We start from the raw sequence: 20284 nt of genomic DNA on the forward strand, positions 1-20284 counted from the left end.
AAAAAAGTTAAAAATGATATATAAAGAGACATAAATTTCAAGAAAAAATAAGTAATATTGAAATTATATTTTACAAAAACCTCCGAATTGAGTTATATATATGTATAATTAATTTTAATATATAAAAAAATTATTAATTTATATATCAAGTGAGACTTATGTAGTTTTTAATATATTATTTTATAAATTTAATGAATTATTAATTTATTAATTATGTTGATCTCACATCAAGATCAACTAAAAATAGTATTTAATTAAAATTATTAATTTATTAAATATTAATTTATAAAAATTTTATTATATTTATACTAAAAACGTGTGCTTTTGATAAGTGTTATTAAAATATATTTAAATTTTCACTAATACGAAACTCGCGCAGCAAATACAAAAATCTAGACTGAGTAGTGTAAACCGTCACCGATTCACGTTATAAATATGAGCCTTCTTGCACGTTTTCTGTATGTCTTTGTTCGTGAACTTATTGAGGGATCAAACTGATCAGATAAAAAGTTGAATGACAACATTGAATACGATTAAAAAAATAGGGGCATCTATAAAGAATTTTTAAGTTGCAACATAAAAAACACTTACGATATCTTCCCAGCGCAGCCACACGAAATTCAGATCCGCGAGATTCAGGAGGGGGAGGCTACTTTGTAAAACTTGCCTTTTTTACTTCTCCTTTGATCCAATTCATCAAACGGGTATGACCCTTAATTTTCTTTTGCTTTTGGTTCATGAATTTGATTCTCTGATCTGGGTTCTGAGTTTTGATGGGTTTAGATTGAATAGTTTGTTTTTTGATTGAATTTTATCTATTTTTGCCATTCTGATTTGATGATGGAAGATGGGTGTTTTCTGTTTGTCTTCATTTTGTGGAATATCATGGGTAGTTCCTGTTTTAACCCTTCAATTCTTGGGTTTGAAATAGTGCAAGTTCAACATGTAGAACTTGAAAAGTAGGGGGAAGAAGACACAGCTTTCTATAAGAATTCTTAGGGAAAGAGATTAATTAAGCAACAGTAATTGAACACACCTTGGGAGGGGCATAACTCAATCTATGTTGCGCCTATGTCCTTGTTCTTTTACTTCTTTTCAGTACTTGAGTTTTGTTACTCTGCTGCTTGGTTGTCAGGGATTAGTTCAGGATTTCTATATTTTGGCATGGAACTGATTCTTGTAAGATAAATTCTGCTCATTTATCAAACATTGTTGGAAGTGTTCCTTCTGATCATTTGGGTCAGTTATACGTTATGGAAAAGAAGGCTACAGATATAAACTTCCCATGAGTGTGTAACTTTAAAATATTAACTTTCAAGACTGATATTTAATTTTAGTTTTTGGCTTTTGATCAACAATTTGCAAATTAGCAAAACTAAATGTTTCATTGTTTTTGTTATTCCATACTTGATGATGAGTCTTTCAATATCTCAATTTTATATCCTTGGAAAGGCATGAAGCAACCCCTTTTTCAAGGCACTTAGTAATAATAAATTGTAAAGATGAAGATAAATAGTGAACTCTTTTCTCTGAAAGAAAGGGTAAGGTGCCTGGTTTCAAAATGTTCTTTGCCCTCCCCTGTTGCTCTGTAATCTCTTGACTACTTTATTGTAAACATGGTACCTTATACATCTAGTTGTTTCTTGTCAACTACAAGCATCATATCAGAAATTTCTTTGAAATCATTTTGTTTGTTACTTTTGCCCACTTTGTTTCTCTAAGGCTAGAAAAATTTGTGCTTGCTCAGAAAATTTCAAATGCAATAACTATTGGACATGTTTATAAATAAACTAGCCATATAATCAAGTTTTCAATAAAAGAAGCTGCTCTTATGCTGGTAATATATTCATCCTTAAAAGGGTTGTGGTCTCGTAGCCGCTGCCTTTGTTATGTGCATATGTACCCATCTCCTAGTGGCATCAAACATATTTAATCTATTAGCATTCTTGTGGTGCATGCAAGATGGGCTGCATCTGGACACTTTGAATCAATTTTTGGAAAAAAAGAAAGAAAGAAAATGATGAATGTAATTCAACTTTTGGAATGTGTGTCCGCAAGCAATGTCTTGCCTGTGTATTTGTGTTGTTTTCCTCCAACTAAACTTCTATATTTACATCTGATTAGGATTTGTTTTTACTATAATGATAATAGGTACAAGTATCACTTACAATTGGGAAGAACACTTTTTGCCACAGTTGATGCAGTATCCTTCAGCACCCACTACTCCCCAGGATTTAACTGTGATTGTACTTCATTGGTTTTGGGGAAAAAGCTGTTTTGGAGTGTAGGAGATAGAGGAGAATCTTTGTTTGGAAATGGTTGCTTCGGCGAAAGTTCTCACCCTTGAGAATCATACTCAAAATGGAGAGTGGACTATTGTTTTACCTCGTAGGGGTAGACATAGAAGGAATTCCCAAAAAATAACATCAATGAAAGGACAACAACAAGAACAACAGCCATGGGTTCCAACCGATCTTGAAATTGATCCTGTGAGGCAATCAAAGCTTATGAATAAGATACAAATCTGTATGAAGAGAGTTGAAAACTCTCGTTTTTTTCTGACTTTCTTGGATCAAATGCAATGTCCAGAAGTCTTGAATCACTTTCATAGGATTTTGGGATCTGAATTGAAACTGCAGATGGTGATATATGGTATTGGCAGCATTGAGTCTCATGAAACTCCTCGACTTCAGCTTAGCCTTGCAATTTTAATGAAAAGAAATTTCAGTTGGATTGGAGATATTGAGGTGTTTGATCCAGTTCTATCTGCTAATGAATCTCGTGTTTTAGAAGCCCTTGGATGTTCTGTTTTGTCTGTAAATGAACAAGGTAGGCGGCAAGCTATGAAGCCAACACTTTTCTTCATGCCACATTGTGAAGCAGAGTTATACAACAATCTTTTACAGGCAAATTGGGGCATTGAGTCATTGAATCGGGTAGCATTGTTTGGGAATAGCTTTGAGACATATGAGCAGCATGTGTCATTTAAGTACTATGAGCAGGAAGTGTCATTTATGGACTCATCTGTCATTGAGTCAGTTACACACATCTTAGCTGCTCGAAGATTCACCGATGAATTCAGAACCAATACAGTTTCAGATGATTATTTTGCAGCTTTTCATGATTCAAGTTGGCATTTTTTCAGGCCTGGTTGTGAGAATGAACTGCAATTGAATTGATTTGTGATTGTTATTTTGAAATTGACTGGAACATGTTTTTGCTCAAAATTATTCGGGTGTGAGAATCCAAAATTCTAGAAATTACTTCACTTCAATGCTATAATATCTATTATAGTTGCTGTTTCTTGATGCCTTTTATCTGATTGACCTACTCATTCACTTTGGCAATAGGCAAGCAGGGTTATTATCATTTGCCTTTTTCTTTTTTCTGGGGAGCCAAACATATCTGTCCATAGGTGCCCTAGTTTTATAATTAGATCTTAAAGACTGCTTATTTCTGATGCATTGCCATTTAGCCAGTAGCAGGATTAATTGTTTGCTAAATGCCTTGAGCAAAGCATGTATAACAAAATTCTAGATTCATTCCAACCTTTTCATCTAAATGCAATGCCATAAACTCTACTATGGGTGTCATTGCTTTCATCTGCAAGTTGATTGACCTGATCATTCATCTTGACAATATATGCAAAGGGTGTCTATTCTTAATGGTTGTAACTGACCTGGTTTACCTGACTGATATAAAGACTGCTTTCACTTTAAAATTTGAATTGATGATCTTAGGTTGTCTTTCTTTGATTTAACATAAGTTATCCAAATTTTCAGTCCCTTCACCAGCTCCTAACCACTGCCATGACTTTCAAGTAATTGGAGCCATGGGTCCAAGCGAAAAGCGACCCCTTGACAACCAGCTGTAGAGAGAAACACTGATTTATCCACTTAAAAACTTTTAATTGCCTTTTTCATTTATAGAAAGCAGAGTTTAATGCTAATAAATTAGATTAATTAATTCAAAGAACTATTATTGGACAATTTTAATCAAAGACATGGTAAATATATATATGTCTTTATTCTATTAAAATTCATTCCATTTTTATCATATTCTTTTCCATTGAAATGCATGGCAAGTTTAAAAAATGGAAGGAATATTAAAAAGCATTTTTTTCCAAAATTTAGAAAACAAATTTCCCATCACCCACGGTTCCACTAATACCCAATGTTTTTGACATTAGAAAAATCACAAAAACTTTCCTTCTATGAGACTTCCATATAAATGGTGAACAACTCAACACCATTAAAGAAAATAGGGCATGCACATTTTTCTTACTCAAAAAAAAAAAAAATTAGTTAAAAACTTTTATAATACAATTCAACATTAATTTCAATTGGTGGGTATTAATTTCAAGCACATAGTAAAAAATGTAATTTAAAGAAAAGGAAGAAAAACAAGGGAGCCCACTAAAAAATTATTTATTTGATTGGTTTATATTTGATGTAGTGTTATTACATAGTATTTATGTACTATTAATTAACCATAGAGTGTAACTTCACAACTCTGTAAAAGTAAAATTAAAATAAATATATTTAAAATTATGAATATTTATTTTCGAAAGTTTTTAATTTTTATATTTATTTATTAACTAGATGATAATATTTTCAATAATAACATATAAAATCTATACACCGACAATTATTATTATAGTCGTTGTGTCACGAGATTATTACATTTTTTTCAAAATATTAATTTAATAAGATATATAACATTCACACTTATAAGTGTTTCATTATCCTCTATTTGTTCAATATGAGATTAAAACATTCTGGTTTATTTTTTTTAAAAGAATTAGATGTGATACTCTTCTTAATCTAATCCGACAACACTCTCGTAGCCGTTAATCACCTTGCATGCTTCCTTTAGAAATGCTTGGCGTGAGTCGGGTCTACTATGATACTAAGTTTATTAAATTTAAACAATTAAATATTAAAAAAAATTGTTTGAATTTGAAAAACATTAAAAAAAGAGTTGAATTTGAAAATGTGTTTATTTTTTTTACAACACGTGTTTTGCACGTGAGTTTGGTATAATAATAAAATAATAATAATAGACGCAGACACCTTTCTTCCTACTGCACCAAATTCAAACAAGAGGCAAACCGCGTCTTTCAAAATAGGCGGTGAGGTGAGCTGGTCACCATCTCTTACCTCATTCACCTTAAAACTAAGTTTTCTCCCCCCAATAAATAAATAAATAAATAAAAGCTTTTTCTTATTAATTTTCCTTTCATTATTTCATTAGAACTCACAAAAAATAATTACTATTAATTTATTTGACCTTTTTCATCTTAGTAGTGTTAATTATTATTCTTTTCAATCATTAATCCGACTAAGGAATATCCATAAATATCGATTAAAGATAATTTAATTATTTTAAAAGTTAAATTTAAGAGAAAAAATTAATTATAATTTTTATATGAAATATTATAAAAAATTTAATTAATTTATTTAGCTTTTATCCGTATAAAATTTAAAATATTTTAGAAATAATAATGATTTAATATAAACAAAATTCTTGCTTAGATGCTACGTTTACCAAAAAGCAGAGCTCCTCCTCCTCCTCCACATTTCTTTCATTCTCCCCCAAACAATAAAGCTAACAAAAAGAGCCTTCATTTCCTTCAACCGACGAAACGACTTTTCTTCCTCTCTTTTTCTAAAGTGAAACGCAAACCAACATCATCATCATCATCATCATCATCAACAAGAACCCAAAACCAAAAATCAGTTCAACCCCCCAAAAAACAAACCCACCCCACCAACCAAAACCCCAACAAAAAAGCACTCCATTTTTCCATTTTGGTTTTCAATCTTGATTTTGTTTTTTCTTTGTCAAAAAGTTTGGATTTTCTCGTTTATTCGTGGGTTTTTCTGATCTGGGTCGATGGCGGAATTGGAAGATAACAAGGCGAAATCATCGTCCGGGTCTATGTTCTTCAATCGCTCGCTTACGATGCACGCAACGGCAGCTGAATCCAACCCCCCCAAAGTTCATTTTCTTCTCAACAATCCGTCTCTTAATCGGGCAGCTTCCATTTCCAAAATTTACAATTCAATCGATTCTGTCAAAGGTAAAGTTAGAAAGCTTTGCAGTTTATTTGAATCCGCCAAGTCATCGTTGTCTTCATCAAGCTTGACAGCAAGTCCAAAGGAATCTGTCCCCAAGGTTGTTTTAAGACCCGCGAAATCAATTGGCTATTCTTCCTCGTTTTCTTCGAGTTTTAATAACCCTTTGATAAGATTACCGGGTACTGAAGATCGAATCGTTGTTTATATCACTAGTTTGCGAGGGATTCGAAGGACTTACGAGGATTGTTATGCTGTGAGGATGATATTTAGAGGGTTTAGAGTATGGGTGGATGAAAGAGATATTTCCATGGACGCAGCTTACAGGAAAGAGTTGCAAAGTGTTTTGAAAGAGAAAAATGTGAGTTTGCCGCAGGTTTTTATAAAGGGAAAGTATGTTGGTGGTGCTGATGCGATTAAAAGCATGTTTGAAGTTGGCGAATTGGCTAAGATTCTTGATGGGTTTCCAAGGAGACAACCTGGGTTTGTTTGTGAAGCTTGCGGGGATGTGAGGTTTGTGCCTTGTGGGAATTGTAGTGGGAGCCGAAAAGTGTTTGATGAAGATGAAGGGTTGCTTAAGAGATGCTTGGAATGTAATGAGAATGGCTTGATTCGGTGCCCGGATTGCTGCTCTTAATACTTTGATTGATACTGGGTCGTAAGGTATATTTAGAAGCTTGCTTTTTCGTTTATTAAGGTATATTGATGATGCGGGCAATGGTTTGATGTGTTGGGTATGAAACGTTCCTTAGCAGAGAGCTGATGTTCGTTTGTTGTCTTGTTCAACTGGATGTTGACAATAATAGTGTAATGTAATCAAAATGCCATATTTGGTTTGGGCATTTTGATTGTCAAGGAGATCGTTTATTTCTCCGATATGGTATTGTAAATATTTAGTGTTATTTAATATAATGCACTTGGATATGTTGCAAATGACAGATTGTAATGTGAATAGACTATTTATGCCTTATCGAGTCCCCTTTGTAATCAGAGAAACTTTGGAGCATATATACCTGAAATTTCATTCTTTCATATGGAACCAACACTGTGGATATGATTTGGGGTTTGTTTCAGGCCTTAAGCTCAAGCTGCCTAATTGCTTATCACTGTGGAATTATTCCTAATTGAAGGAAAGGGTAAATAGTACGCAAAAACTGGTTTGAATATTTAGTCCGTATGGGGTCCCATTCATGGGAGCGTAGGGTAGAGGATTGTGAGATTTTATACAGTTTTGATGCGTAGATGCTGCACATGTCAGCTATCTATCAGAATGCATTGATCTGATATCCTAACTACCTTACTTTGTCCCAATTTCTACCAGTGCTAAGCAGCCCTTAATGCCACAGTCTAGTCATGTTTAAGAATTAAAGATGCTCCAAATGATCGATTATTCTGTGCTTAAGGAGTCTAGAATTATTAACTGAGTGGTTAAGAATGCCCCTCTTTTATTATCTTCATTCTAACCCCTTCTTTTTTTTTTTTTTTTCTTTTTTAATTTTAATTTTATTTTTAATGAATTGCTGTAATAATATTTCAACCTTTGTGATACCACCTTTTTCAGTTATTCGAGAGCCATAAGTTATATTTGCAGTGCTCTGCATTGCTGTTTGTCAATATTTTAATGGAGTATTGTATTTGAATTTAGTTTGTAGGATTTTGCTCTTTTGACTTGTGATTCATGACAAGTCTGTTTTACCTAAGATGCTTCCTGGTTTGTTTTTGTTTTTTACCCTTATCAACCTCTTAAGAGCAGCACATATTGTTCTTTATGATCTGCTGCATTTTTAACTCATATATCTAACATATATATCAGGATTATATCCAGTTTCAGTTTCCAGTTTCTGAAACTGCACCAAAATTTAGGATGCTTCTGACCTGAATTCTTCCCTAGTTTGGTTGGGACAATCTATCTCTGTCATAGTTTAGGTGACTAGTTGCCATCAAAGCTTCTTAGGCAGTGATGGAGTAACCATTAATCACTTCATCTTCAATCCTTTCCTTTCTATTACTATAATATTCCAGGGATGAGTCAATGGATTGATCAATGGTCATACATGAAATTATCTTTTTTCTTTTTTGATGTTATTATGTTGTTTTCATTAATAGCTTTGTTTCTTTTGAAGAGAAACAAATTCCTTGCACAGGTGCTTGAAGATGTAGTGTCCTGTCAATCAATATTTATGAAAGTTGCATGTTGAAATAGATTTGCCAAAATGTCAACCAAATCCTTGATTGTCCCAAATTGAATTTTCAGTTTTGCTTGATAGATTGGTTGCAATGCCACAAAAGGATTTTTTGCCATTTGATTGCAGCCAGCATAGCTATCACTTCTCCTTTGATAGTCTCTGATAGCCACTCCCACACCCGTATAGCATCCCTGAACGGACACAACTACACCAATGTTAAAACTTCGAACACAGCTTGATTTCGATGTGTCCATTGCACCTCTTGTTACAAAACCTTTTCCCTCTGACCAAAACTATTCCCGTCCGACTGGCATTCTGAGCTAAGGATTCCTCCGGCAACATGAGAGCTCTTCCTACATGTACATGGAAAAACTCTTTCTTTGCGTTCCATATATTTTATACGATCATGAATTCATGGATCCTTTTTATCCTGGAAGAGCACACCATAAATCCAATCCATCACTTCATCACTGCCTCTAGCCAATGCAACTTCATTCCCATTTTAATGCATTTCCAAACTCCAGCAGCCAACGTTTGATGATAGTTTAAATTTTTTAAATTGTGAAAAAAAAAAACAACATTGTTGATGGGGCAAATTAAATTAATTAATTTGGCGTTTGTGCCAAAGTGGAACCCATATTTTGCAGGCCAGGTATTTCTTTTCTAGCCCGGAAACTTCTTGGCCTGTTAATCTTAGTTTAAACCCAATTTTGTTTTAATTATTTGCTTTTTTGGGAAAACTAAATTAGTTTTCACATATTTATTTGAAATTCTACTAATATTGTAAGGTATTTTTAGGGTTCGGGTACCCTATCAAATGATAGAGTTCGGGTTAGGGTACTTGAAAAATAATGGGTACTTTGATATCCTTATATCAAATTCGAAATGGAAAATATATAATATATAGTTTAAATTAAAATTATTTCAAGGAATGAACATGTAGGCATTTGGTCAGTATTATGCATTTTTACTCAAGTTTTTGGTCCTAAGCTACCAACATGAGCAGCACAACATTTGGACATAGAGAAACAGCGTTGCCTTTGACAAACACAAGTAATGGAAGTGGCTCGCACGTACTCGGACTGCCAATTCAACCACCAAACTTACAGCTTGCTATTCCCCTAAAATAGTACTAATATATAAAGCTATTCCTTCTTCCATATCTAATGCACAATCCAATAGAAAAAGGAAAAACTTTCGAACATGTTCAGAGCTTATGGCAAAGTCAATGAGGCCGATCAAGCAAGGCTCCTGGCTCGTCGAAAAACCAGGAGGAGAATTGCCATCATTAGCCTGTCTTTCATTGTCCTTGCTGCTATTGTAGTCGCTGCTGTTTTCGGAAGTCGAGGGTCTGGAGGAGACTCCAAAAATGGTGGCAATGGTGGAGTTCAGCCCATCTCTAGTTCTATCAAAGCTGTATGTGATGTGACCTTGTATAAAGATACATGTTACGATAGTCTTGCTCCTATGGCTAACTCCAGCCAGCTTCAACCTGAAGACATCTTCAAGTTGTCAATGAAAGTAGCCATTGCTGAGCTATCAAAAGCATCCCAGTATTTCTCCAAGAATGGAATTTTTAAAGATGTTGCTGATAAGATGTCCGTTGCAGCCTTGGAGAATTGTGGTGAACTTTTGAGTCTAGCAATCGATCATCTTAATAGCTCCTTATCATCATCAGGTGAAGTTTCGGTCATTCAAGCTGTGGATGATCTCAGAACATGGCTAAGTTCAGCTAGTACTTACCAGCAGACCTGCATTGATGCTTTTGAAGAGCTCAAAGGAGACACCAAGGCCAGTGTTCATGACCATCTGAAGTATTCTTCTGAACTAACCAGCAACAGCCTCGCCATTATAACATGGATTTCAAAGGTTGCAAGCGTGTTGAATCTAAGGCGATTAATGAGTTTTTCTCCAAACCATGAAGAGCCAGAGTGGTTTCATGTGAAAGACAGGAAGTTACTTCAAAGTTCGGATCTCTTGAAGAAGAAAGCTGATATTATTGTGGCAAAAGATGGCTCTGGTAAGTATAAGACTATAAGTGCTGCCCTCAAGGCAGTTCCTGACAAGAGCAAGAAGAGGATTGTGATCTATGTGAAGAAGGGGGTTTATAGTGAAAATGTAAGCGTTGAGAAGAAAAAATGGAATGTCACCATGATTGGTGATGGGATGGAATCCACAGTAGTATCTGGAAGCCTCAACTATGTTGATGGGACTCCCACATTTTCAACTGCAACATTTGGTGAGTTCTCAAATACTAATTTGGATCCTCATTAAGATTGACAAATTGTAATTTCTAACAGTGCAAGCTTGCATTTCTTTGCAGCTGTGTTTGGAAAAGGCTTTGTTGCTCGAGATATAGGATTTGTCAACACTGCTGGACCGCAAAAGCACCAGGCAGTAGCCTTGATGTCAACTGCAGACCAATCTGTCTTTTACCGGTGTCGCTTTGAGGCCTTTCAGGACACTCTCTATGCACATTCCAATCGCCAATTCTACCGTGAATGCAACATTATCGGAACAGTTGATTTCATATTTGGAAACTCAGCTGTTGTCTTCCAAAACTGTAACATACTCCCTAGGCAGCCTCTGCCTAACCAACAGAACACAATCACTGCTCAAGGGAAGGTTGACCCCAATCAAAATACCGGGATTGCTATTCAGAATTGCACCATTTTGCCTTATGGGAAGTTGGATACCTCTTTGAGAACATACCTTGGACGACCCTGGAAGAATTACTCCACAACCATACTCATGCATTCAAGTCTTGGGAGCGTGATACATCCAACAGGGTGGTTGCCATGGAGCGGAACTACTGCACCAGACACCATATTCTACTCTGAATATAAGAACACCGGCCCTGGTTCTTCAACCAAGGATAGAGTTAAATGGAAAGGTTTGAGAAGTATTACTGATAAAGAAGCCAAAAAGTTTACAGTCAAGGAATTCCTCCATGGGGACAAGTGGATCTCAGATACTGGTGTTAGCTATAAATCTAGTTTGTGATTGCAACATACATGATGGAGATGCATCATGTATGCTAACTTTTTTTTTTTTGGTTTTTTCTTCTTCATTTTTCTCCTTATACACATAAATTATAATGGCTATGTTTCACTTTCACATCCATCAGATGACAAATTAAGCAGCTGATGTCAGAAGTTTGGAATAAAATATACTGTCCCCAAAATTTTGTGAGCCAAAACTGCCTGCTTCTATAGTTTTGCAGCTGCAGAACACCAATGTATACATTTATTGATTGTTCTTAATCTATTTTCCACCTTCGTACTCAACTTCGACAAGAGATTGAATCCAATTTCTCCCCAAATCCTCACTTCCTGTGGGCTGAGATCATATGTTTTCTTGATGATCAAAATGGTACCTTCAAACCTTTTGGATTTGTATCTTCTGAACCTTTCTTGATTTACTTGAAGATTTTCACACTCAATGTTGCAACGTGGCAACTCCTTAAGCCACATCGAGACGAACCTAAACAAAAAAAATGATAACTCTTTAACCCACATCGAGGTGATCGGGTTTTCAAATTTACACGTTACGACACTCAACACGTCAGGTTTTTTATTTGCAAGAAAGATTAGATTAGAGAAAATAAAGAAAAAAATCATTGAAAAAACATTTTTTTGATCCGTGTAGAATTAGAAATCGAAGTTTAACATCAAAAATTGTATGGTAGTTGATTTTTTCTTTATATCTCTTCATAAAGTCATATTAAGAGTCAGGATTTTTACGCAATAACATTAGCAGTCACAGTATTAGCTCAACTCAAATTATAATTAATAACCATCTTTATTATTATTATTATTATTATTATTATTATTATTATTTGGATAATTGCAAAATTTGTATTCAACCAAAAGAAGCAGACAAGCTGCTGCAAGAACAAGAAGACTGCTAGTAGCAGAACAAAACTAAACACCAAAATCAGCCCAACTACATAGTAGTAGTTTGATCAAAATACTATTGTAGTTTCTCTAAAAGATTTGAATCTGTTTGATTTCACCCATTTTTCAACACCATTATATGTATCAGTAAAAGTTTTTCCCTAATAGTGTTATTACTTGCTTGATTGGAATTTTGAAAAGATTAAGAGGGACCCTAGTGCCAGACCACTCTCCCTAACGGTGACATTTTCCCAATTTAGGCCCCATGTTGGGAAAAAGGGGAAGATGAAAGAAAGGAGAGTAGAACCATTATAGGGAGCAAGGCTGATGAGATTGCAAGTGGGGTGCTGCAGAGTTCCACCAGCATCCGTATACCATTGCCTCACTCTGTAAATGGGGGTTGCCTGCTCATCACTGAGGACACACAAGCTCACTCGAGCTTACTCTTCGACCACTTCATAGTCCTTCCGAGATGTTCCCCCTCAATGCAAGCACATGTATTACTCACAACATCAGAGCAGTAAATATTCAAAATGCATATGCGTGTATCATCTTGAACATTTAAAGTGGGACAAAAACCTCCAAGAAGGCATACTTAACCTAGACAACGTTTCCTAAATTACATTATCCATTCAAAGTGGATAGAAGTGGAATTTTGACATCTCAACATGTACCTGAGTCTTTTTGACAGCTATTGAGTTAGAGGAACACATTCAAGCTCAATCTCTAGCACCCCTCTCTCAACATTTTGTAGCCTAAGAGAGATTTCCTGCTTTACTTTTCCATCTACTAAGGTGATGATACCATCTTTAACTAGGGTGTTGTCTTTGCTTGCTACCCATTTCCCAAGCTGCATTGATTCCCGAAGCTCAGAGTTCTCACAGGCTTTGGCAGCAGCAACCAGCGGTTGAATGTCAATCTCGGCATCCCCCATAAAATCATCAGTTGAGAAAGTATCCTTATCATACACAAGCTGCATATAGACTCAGACAGCATAACGAACGAAGATTAAACCAAGCGATAAAAAGCATATTCAATGAAACATTGGACTTATCTATTTGACAAGTAAAAGGGAGAGGCAAATACATGCTCACTACTGTTACCTAACCTGAAACAGTTTTTAAGATCCCCACATTTTCTTTCTTTCTCAAAAATCAATCAGTGCTTATAATGTCTTGGGGCTTCTAGAGAACATGCAATCAAGTAAGAGTATTCTTCACGATTTATGCACATGGTACTCTCAGTGTAGTGAAACTAAGTTTGCAAAATGTCAAGCAAGCTATATATAACTCCACACGAAGTTTTTACAATTTTTTTTGTGTGTAAAAGAACCTGACTCACCACTTTTAAAGGAGGAATGTTTTCCGGAATGGACAACATTAGGCTTTCATTCCAGACTGGATTTAGGTTGTTCTTTATGACACGGGTCTTCACTGACTGCAAAAAGGAAATTACGAAGGATTTAGATTACAACCACAACTTGCTTCATAAGATATGCCCATTTCAGTTCAATGTATAAAAATGTCACTATATTAGTGAAAAAAAGAAGCATACTTGTTGACCCAATGCAAGAATGACATATGGGTCGCTAGTCATCATATCCCGGACAGCTAGGTTGGTGCCTTTAACCACATTCACCTTAACCAGCCCAATAAATTCAACCATACCTGCCTATAAAAAGTACATTTAGAGAAAAAATAACATTCAGTAACACACTTTAATGCAAATTCCATTTGTCATGGAATTTCAAAAACTAAGATGTGACAGTATTTGCTTCTTGCTTTATTCAGATAAATTACAATCAATAGCCTTCAAATTTGAACTATAATGGTGCGTCCTAAAAAACTGCATATTGTTGATGCAGTATACGCTATCAATGAAAATGTGGCACTTATTCGCTGGACTGCATATATAACATCTCTTAGCTAATAATTAGTCATTTATAAAGTTTCCATACATTTCCTTTTCTTTACCTTCAATAAGAATTTTTAACTACTTCAAAATCCATTTTTCCACTATTAGTGGTTCTAAGCACATTGTTCAAACTCCATGGGCATGCACATGCGTGTGCACACCATTTTGACACCTTCATCACCACTTAAGGGGCTCTGAGAAATAAAATTCCTTGAACTTTTTCTAAGACAACATTGATACATCCAAAACCTCAACAGTGCTGCACTACCAGCTAGTTTGCAGAAATCAGAGGTATAGAAAATTGTATCTGATTTAGAGATCTTCATTTCACTTCCTACAAATTAAGGAGAGATAGTCAGGTATTAATTAAATTGTAACAACCCTCCATTTCTTATTTAACCAAGTGTGGCCAATACACCTATCATCACTACTCATGTTTGTGGAACCCACTTGTGAATTGTGGATCTCATGTATATGATTGGTAATGATAGGTGTAGGATAGAATCAGTATATAAATCTAACAGAGGTGAGCAACACCAGTAAGCAATGTGCATCCATGACCTATCCACATTTAATTATAAATAGCACCTATAATTTAAAGATTAACACAAGTTAGAATTATCTCATGTAAACCTTTTTTTGCCACAAACTTAGAAGTAAACTAAGTGGTCATTGACCCTAGTTTGTTAAAAACAAGTTCGAGATACCTATTTGTCTTTCTTCAATAAAGCAGAATCAGAAAGCAAAAGTATTTTTCCCAGAGTAGCAGGTATGCTTCAAATAGGTTGCTCTTTAAGGAAGAAGTGCTTCCAAAAGCAGAAATTGATAATAAGCACCAATCAAACAAGAAATAATTACCAATGAGTTGGTCTTCTTAGTGGACTTGTGCTCAGAATCTTTTCTTCCCCAGCTGTTTCTAAATTTGTGCCCTATACGATGTCTGGTTGGCTGTTTCTCACACTGTTTTTTATCTTGGGCAAAATGGTGGCCTGCAGAACACTGTGGGGTTGAAGATGAAGGTTTCTGATGAGGCGGGTAGGGGCAGATAATTTGGTCATTTCCATCTAAAAATTGCAGCACCTCATATTTTCTCCTGAGAATTCAAGAAATAAAGTACTGAGCAAAATGGTGTAAGTGTTCTTGCCAAAGCAGGTATGACAAATTTATGTTGGCATTACTTAATGAAATCAGAGCGCTCCTCAATGGAGGAATCTGGTCTGGGCTTTTTGAGGTTATCAGGGAGGCAAGCTTCATACTTATTGTTTGCTACAATATTGCCACCCAAATTTACCAGGGAATCAACTTGGTCATCTGTCCATTCATCTAGCTTCACTGATAACACCTAGCACAATGGCTTATGGAAATTAGAAAATTAGAAGATAAGCACATGTATGTGCATCTATGCATGTGTTCTCAGTGTGTGTGTGTGTGTGTGTGTGAGAAGAGAGAGAGAGAGAGAGAGAGAGAGAATATCTTGGGCTCAATTGTAAGAACTAATATTAGAATACTACAAATTATCCAGATATAATTCACCAGAAACTGATTGAATAGACTATATGGCAAACTTCGAAAGAAAGTATCTACTAAAAAATATTTTCTATTCATGACATACTAATGATCATCACATCCTTTATCCCAGAAACTAGAAGCATGCTTCATAGAGACGACAACTCCCTTATCAGATTTCTACTGAAGTTATTATATAACACAAGAAAAAACATGATTAGCTTTTTCACAAGTCCTGTAATTTGCTCAGTCTTCTATATTGTTTTATTGCATGGCTAACTACTAGCTACTAATTTTCTTTCTCCTAATATCTGGTTGTCATATCTAACTGCTTTAGCTCAAACCGTGTACACTTTACCCAGATGATGGCTGAGGGTAGCAGACATGGGGATGGCAAATTCAAGATGCATTAATGCAACTGTCAGAGTTTCATACCAGCAGAATCCTTGCCTAGCTTATTTAAAGTAGTAATTTCAACTCTTATAAGTCTTTAGGATATCTCAAAAGCCAGATAATGACTGCACAAGGTAATATAATCAGTTACTCAAACTTTATTTAAGGAAGATTAGGAGCATAATCTGAGGACCACACCTTTGATATATGCACTCCAAGGCTTCTATGAACACCAGAGCATTTGATACAAATAAATACTCCAAGACTTACAGATCTGATATCCATCAAATAATAGTAAAAAAAAAGATAACGTCAATCACATATACCAAATGTAAGCACAAATAAAATGCGAAAGCTGTGGCAAAGAGGCAAAAAGTGAATTATAGTCACTATGACAGATATCAGGGAATACTTTAGGTTCAAGGCATCATAAACATATGAAACAGAGAAAGAGAGAGAGCCTCCAAAAAAAGAAAAATATGGTGGCTCATGCAGAAATGATATTATTTGCAAAAGGCAAATATTTGCAACAATAAGAGTTAAAAAAGAAATTACCAAATAAAATGATATTATTCCTTCAGCAATATGTTCTTTTCCCCTTAACATGGATGAAAGAAGCTACTGTGTAAAAACTCCTCAAGCTCAACTAAGAAATCATTTTCTTTTTTTTGAGTATATTTTTTATTGGAAAGAAAAATGGACAGAGTAAACTGTCATGATATTTGTAACACCTTAGAGGCCTAGCCTGCACTATATTTTTTTCTGGCAGGGTTGAAAAGTGCAAAGAATTACAGATTAATATGATGGTACTAGAAAAGTAGTTCTTGAGGAATGCCTGAGAAAAATGAACCCCAAATATATTACTAGAGTTAGGAAACAAGAAGGCCAGACAGTTATTTTCTACCATGACAACTATTTTCTTTCCTAGCACACCAAGCCAGGAGTAGACACATCGTATTCAGTTTTGGTACCTGAATACACCTCCCAAAAGTTGGGAAAGAAATCAACTCAAGACACATTCACCACACTTAAAAGAGTATTCAACTTGAGATGATGTTCCAAAAAGTCAGATACCATTGCCTAAGCCTTGAGAAATCTAAACTTTTTCCTGGAAATGAACAAACTTAGACAAGAAAATTTTCCAATATGTCAACACATGATACTTACACCCATTTTGGATCTGGGGATCCACAATCTGCACAAACCCCATTCCCAGACTCATGCAACAAACTCTCTAACCTTCTTCGTGGACCTGTTTAATGAATAATAGAAGTTAGCACCTAAAAATGAATCAGGATACTCAAGCAAAGTAATTTGTTAGACTGCAGGAAATAACTAGTCAAGGACCTCAAGGGGGTAGCACGTAGCATGTTAGAAATTGGATTTATGTCCTTTGTGCATCACCAAATTTTATATTGCAATTTCTATTTTGCATTTTCTATTTGAGAACTTGGGATATAATGCTTGAAACAAAAAATTTGAGTTGTTAAAGCCCATAATACCAGTGGATTTCAATGTGTCCTTTCTCTGAATCGAAGATGATGTCTCTGCATCACTTACTCTATTCCAACTCGGTGTTTCTGAACATAAGAGATCATATAAGCAAGAGCCTGACCCTGCAAATGCAACATATTAAATAAACCAAACATATTATTAGAAAATGTTAGTTTTTCGAAACATATATGGTAATATGCTAATTGGGGAACCACTATCCTGATACTGTCTGCTAGGACCATATTTTGGGGATACCATAAGAAGCTCAACATGTCATGAGAAGCAAACAATTGATCACCAGCTCACAAGTTCATGAAACATAAATACTAATACATAAAAGGACTCTTTGCCTAGGTACAAGGAAATGGATCATTGCTCATCAAAACTGATTCAAAATCACAGACAACCATAAATAATATCATTACCATTGATGGAGAAAATTAGATAATTTGAGAAGTGAAAGTAACTACATATTATCTGACGGGTCAACATATGAAGCTCAATGTTTTATATTCTGTTCCTCCCAAACTCTGGTAAAATTAAGCCAACATTGTTTCCAGGATACTAGTTTCTTTTTAGCACAAATCAGTCTGTTTTAAACCATAAAACCATAAAGAGATAATATCATGAATCATGTTTTCTTCAGCCCAATAATAAAATTGTCATAAAATTTCAGCCATTCCATCAAAAAAAAAAAAAAAGAAAATTTGTGTTTTCTTGGCAACAATGCTGATAATGGATGGTTATCAATATTTCCATGTTCTTTCATTTCCTTCCTGTATATGTCATTCATGGAAAAAATAATAATAACAAATAAGGGAAACAAAAGGGAAAAAAGCTTATATATATATGAAACATTACCAGAAGAAGATTTGGGATCAGAATTTCCATGCTGGGTAGACATCTCCAGCCTCCAAATTGAAGACCCTAATCATTAATCACTGCTATTATCTGGAAACACCCATTTATCAGTTCCTTAATCTGCATGGAAACAAAATAAACATCCATTAAACAAGAATAAAAAAACCCATAATTTTATTAAAAAAAAAACCAATTCTTACATTGAAAAGTATTTGGCTTTTCAGTTGAAAAATGAGATGATCTCAATGAAAAAAGGGGCCTTTGAAAAACTTTTCCTCTCCATCATACATGATGTTGACCAAAAAAAAATTCCAAAAAATGGATCAAAAGTAATGCTAAAGACAAGAATTGAAAAAGGGTTGTTCTTACATTCTTGGAAAAACCAAATTATAAAGTCAACGAAAGGTTTTTATGAGAATTGGAGAAGTTTCCCTAAATTGGCAGAAATGGGTAATTTTTTATTTATTTAATGGTTCTTTTTAGTGTTAGAAAAACAAAAACACAAATCAAAGAATCATAGGAATTGGATAAGGAAAGAAGCAAATGTTGCCTGAATTTGATTTCTTTTTTTTTTTTTTAAATTAATTTAGATAAAAAAATTATTAATTTTTTAATAATAGAATGTGAAGAAGAATAATATCCTCCACAAAAGTCAAAGTCGGAATTCTGGGAGTTAAAAGCCCCTTTTTGGTCGTTGGCTTCTTACCAGACGCACGAATGCGAGAGAACCACTAGCTCGACGCGCGCTTCTAACGCGTGACTACACTCGCTTTCTTTTTTCAATTAATCCATTTTCTATTGAATTTTCTTTAAATATATTATTTCTTTTTTTCTTTTATTTTTTGTTTTTCACTCTCTCGAAAGAGAATTTTTTTTTAACTTATAAAATCAAGTATTTAACGGGTATTGTCTTTTTATCTCAAGTAGAGTTCGAGTAACAAATTTAAGTTTAAAAAGTAGTCCAATATTTAATGAGTTTAGACATTTAGATAAATAATAGAGTTCGAGTATAAATATTATGAAAACAACGATTACGCTAATTATTGTCAAACATCGGCTCCGGCGCTGCTCTCTATTCACACCAAATTTTACTAACGAATTTATGAATGCATTTACCACTTTAAAAGTGTGACGTAACTCCATATTTTCGATAATCTTTCAATAATTGTCAATTTCCATTAAAAGTACTCGAATGAACTCACTGTCTCAAAGAGAAATTGCTTACTCATGAAATAATCACCTTCGAATTGGACTCAATAATCAAACTCTTCTTGCCTATCACAACCTAATGTGATGATGAGAAATGGACTAATTTTTAGTTCAAAACATACAAATAATTTTTTTTAAAAAAAAGTATCAAAAGTTTATTAATCAAAAAGTTGAATACGTTCTTATCCACACCAAATTTTGCTAATGAATTATAGCATGTTTGGTTGGGAGAATGGCTAAGTCATTCCCCCTTTATTCCCAAGGAATTTTTGTTCCTTTATTTGGTTGAAAAATGATCCAAAGAATAGCCATTCCTATGGAATGACTATTTTTCAAAATCTTTCAAAACCAAGGAATAGCTAATGCCACCCTTCCTTATGGTATTAGCTATTCCATGGTTGAGGAATAAATTCAAAAATTAATAAAGATAAAAATACCCCTTACAAGTTTAAAAAATTACAAGTTTATTTGTATAAAATATTATTTTTTTCTCTCTCATCTTTCTCTCACTTGGTTCCAACTTTTAATAAAATATTAATATTAAATTATAAATAAATATTAATATTTAAATTATAAATTATTAATAAAATAAATTATAAATTATTCCTATTTAAAAACAAAATAAATTAAAATTAAATAAACATAATATCATTTAAATTAGATAAATAATATTAATAATTAAATCATCAATTATTAACATTTTAAATAAATTACCAATTATTAATATTTAAAAAATAAAATAAAAAAT

At 34.2% G+C, this 20284-nt stretch overlaps 4 protein-coding genes across 5 annotated transcripts; 3 read left to right on the forward strand and 1 right to left on the reverse strand.

Annotated features, from left to right (window-relative positions):
- LOC18587292 (protein SENSITIVITY TO RED LIGHT REDUCED 1) lies at nucleotides 414-3302 on the forward strand. Its single transcript, XM_018128602.1, has 2 exons — nucleotides 414-704; nucleotides 2152-3302. The coding sequence occupies exon 2, from the start codon at nucleotides 2316-2318 to the stop codon at nucleotides 3177-3179; it is 864 nt and encodes a 287-aa protein (XP_017984091.1). The 5' UTR covers nucleotides 414-704; nucleotides 2152-2315; the 3' UTR covers nucleotides 3180-3302.
- Nucleotides 5553-7109, forward strand: LOC18587293 (uncharacterized protein At5g39865). Its single transcript, XM_007011005.2, has one exon. The coding sequence runs from the start codon at nucleotides 5896-5898 to the stop codon at nucleotides 6712-6714; it is 819 nt and encodes a 272-aa protein (XP_007011067.2). The 5' UTR covers nucleotides 5553-5895; the 3' UTR covers nucleotides 6715-7109.
- Nucleotides 9467-11685, forward strand: LOC18587295 (putative pectinesterase/pectinesterase inhibitor 24). Its single transcript, XM_018129017.1, has 2 exons — nucleotides 9467-10502; nucleotides 10587-11685. The coding sequence occupies exons 1-2, from the start codon at nucleotides 9467-9469 to the stop codon at nucleotides 11264-11266; spliced, it is 1716 nt and encodes a 571-aa protein (XP_017984506.1). The 3' UTR covers nucleotides 11267-11685.
- On the reverse strand, nucleotides 12660-18891 carry LOC18587296 (probable ADP-ribosylation factor GTPase-activating protein AGD11). 2 transcript variants are annotated; one of them, XM_018129590.1, is made up of 10 exons: nucleotides 18697-18891; nucleotides 18328-18447; nucleotides 17475-17588; nucleotides 17140-17224; nucleotides 16171-16246; nucleotides 15252-15415; nucleotides 14932-15166; nucleotides 13714-13830; nucleotides 13501-13596; nucleotides 12660-13132 (listed from the first exon to the last, which is right to left on the reverse strand). In XM_018129590.1, the coding sequence occupies exons 2-10, from the start codon at nucleotides 18368-18370 to the stop codon at nucleotides 12851-12853; spliced, it is 1212 nt and encodes a 403-aa protein (XP_017985079.1). In that variant the 5' UTR covers nucleotides 18371-18447; nucleotides 18697-18891; the 3' UTR covers nucleotides 12660-12850. The 2 variants fall into 2 exon arrangements, with proteins under 2 accessions (XP_017985079.1, XP_007011070.2); XM_007011008.2 differs by having other exon boundaries at nucleotides 18528-18891.

This window comes from Theobroma cacao, chromosome 10 (genome assembly GCF_000208745.1).
Source record: "Theobroma cacao cultivar B97-61/B2 chromosome 10, Criollo_cocoa_genome_V2, whole genome shotgun sequence".
Classification (NCBI taxonomy): Eukaryota; Viridiplantae; Streptophyta; class Magnoliopsida; order Malvales; family Malvaceae; genus Theobroma; species Theobroma cacao.

Excerpts from the sequence above, each read along its gene's own strand:
- LOC18587292 (XM_018128602.1), top strand. The coding sequence starts at position 2,316 with ATGGTTGCTTCGGCGAAAGTTCTCACCCTTGAGAATCATACTCAAAAT.
- LOC18587293 (XM_007011005.2), top strand. The coding sequence starts at position 5,896 with ATGGCGGAATTGGAAGATAACAAGGCGAAATCATCGTCCGGGTCTATG.
- LOC18587295 (XM_018129017.1), top strand. The coding sequence starts at position 9,467 with ATGTTCAGAGCTTATGGCAAAGTCAATGAGGCCGATCAAGCAAGGCTC. Across the intron at positions 10,503-10,586 it reads ATTTTCAACTGCAACATTTG|CTGTGTTTGGAAAAGGCTTT; the intron begins GTGAGTTCTCAA and ends ATTTCTTTGCAG.
- LOC18587296 (XM_018129590.1), bottom strand. The coding sequence starts at position 18,370 with ATGTCTACCCAGCATGGAAATTCTGATCCCAAATCTTCTTCTG. Across the intron at positions 15,416-16,170 it reads TTGGAGTGCATATATCAAAG|GTGTTATCAGTGAAGCTAGA; the intron begins GTGTGGTCCTCA and ends CCATTGTGCTAG. Across the intron at positions 13,133-13,500 it reads ACATTCCTCCTTTAAAAGTG|CTTGTGTATGATAAGGATAC; the intron begins GTGAGTCAGGTT and ends GTCTATATGCAG.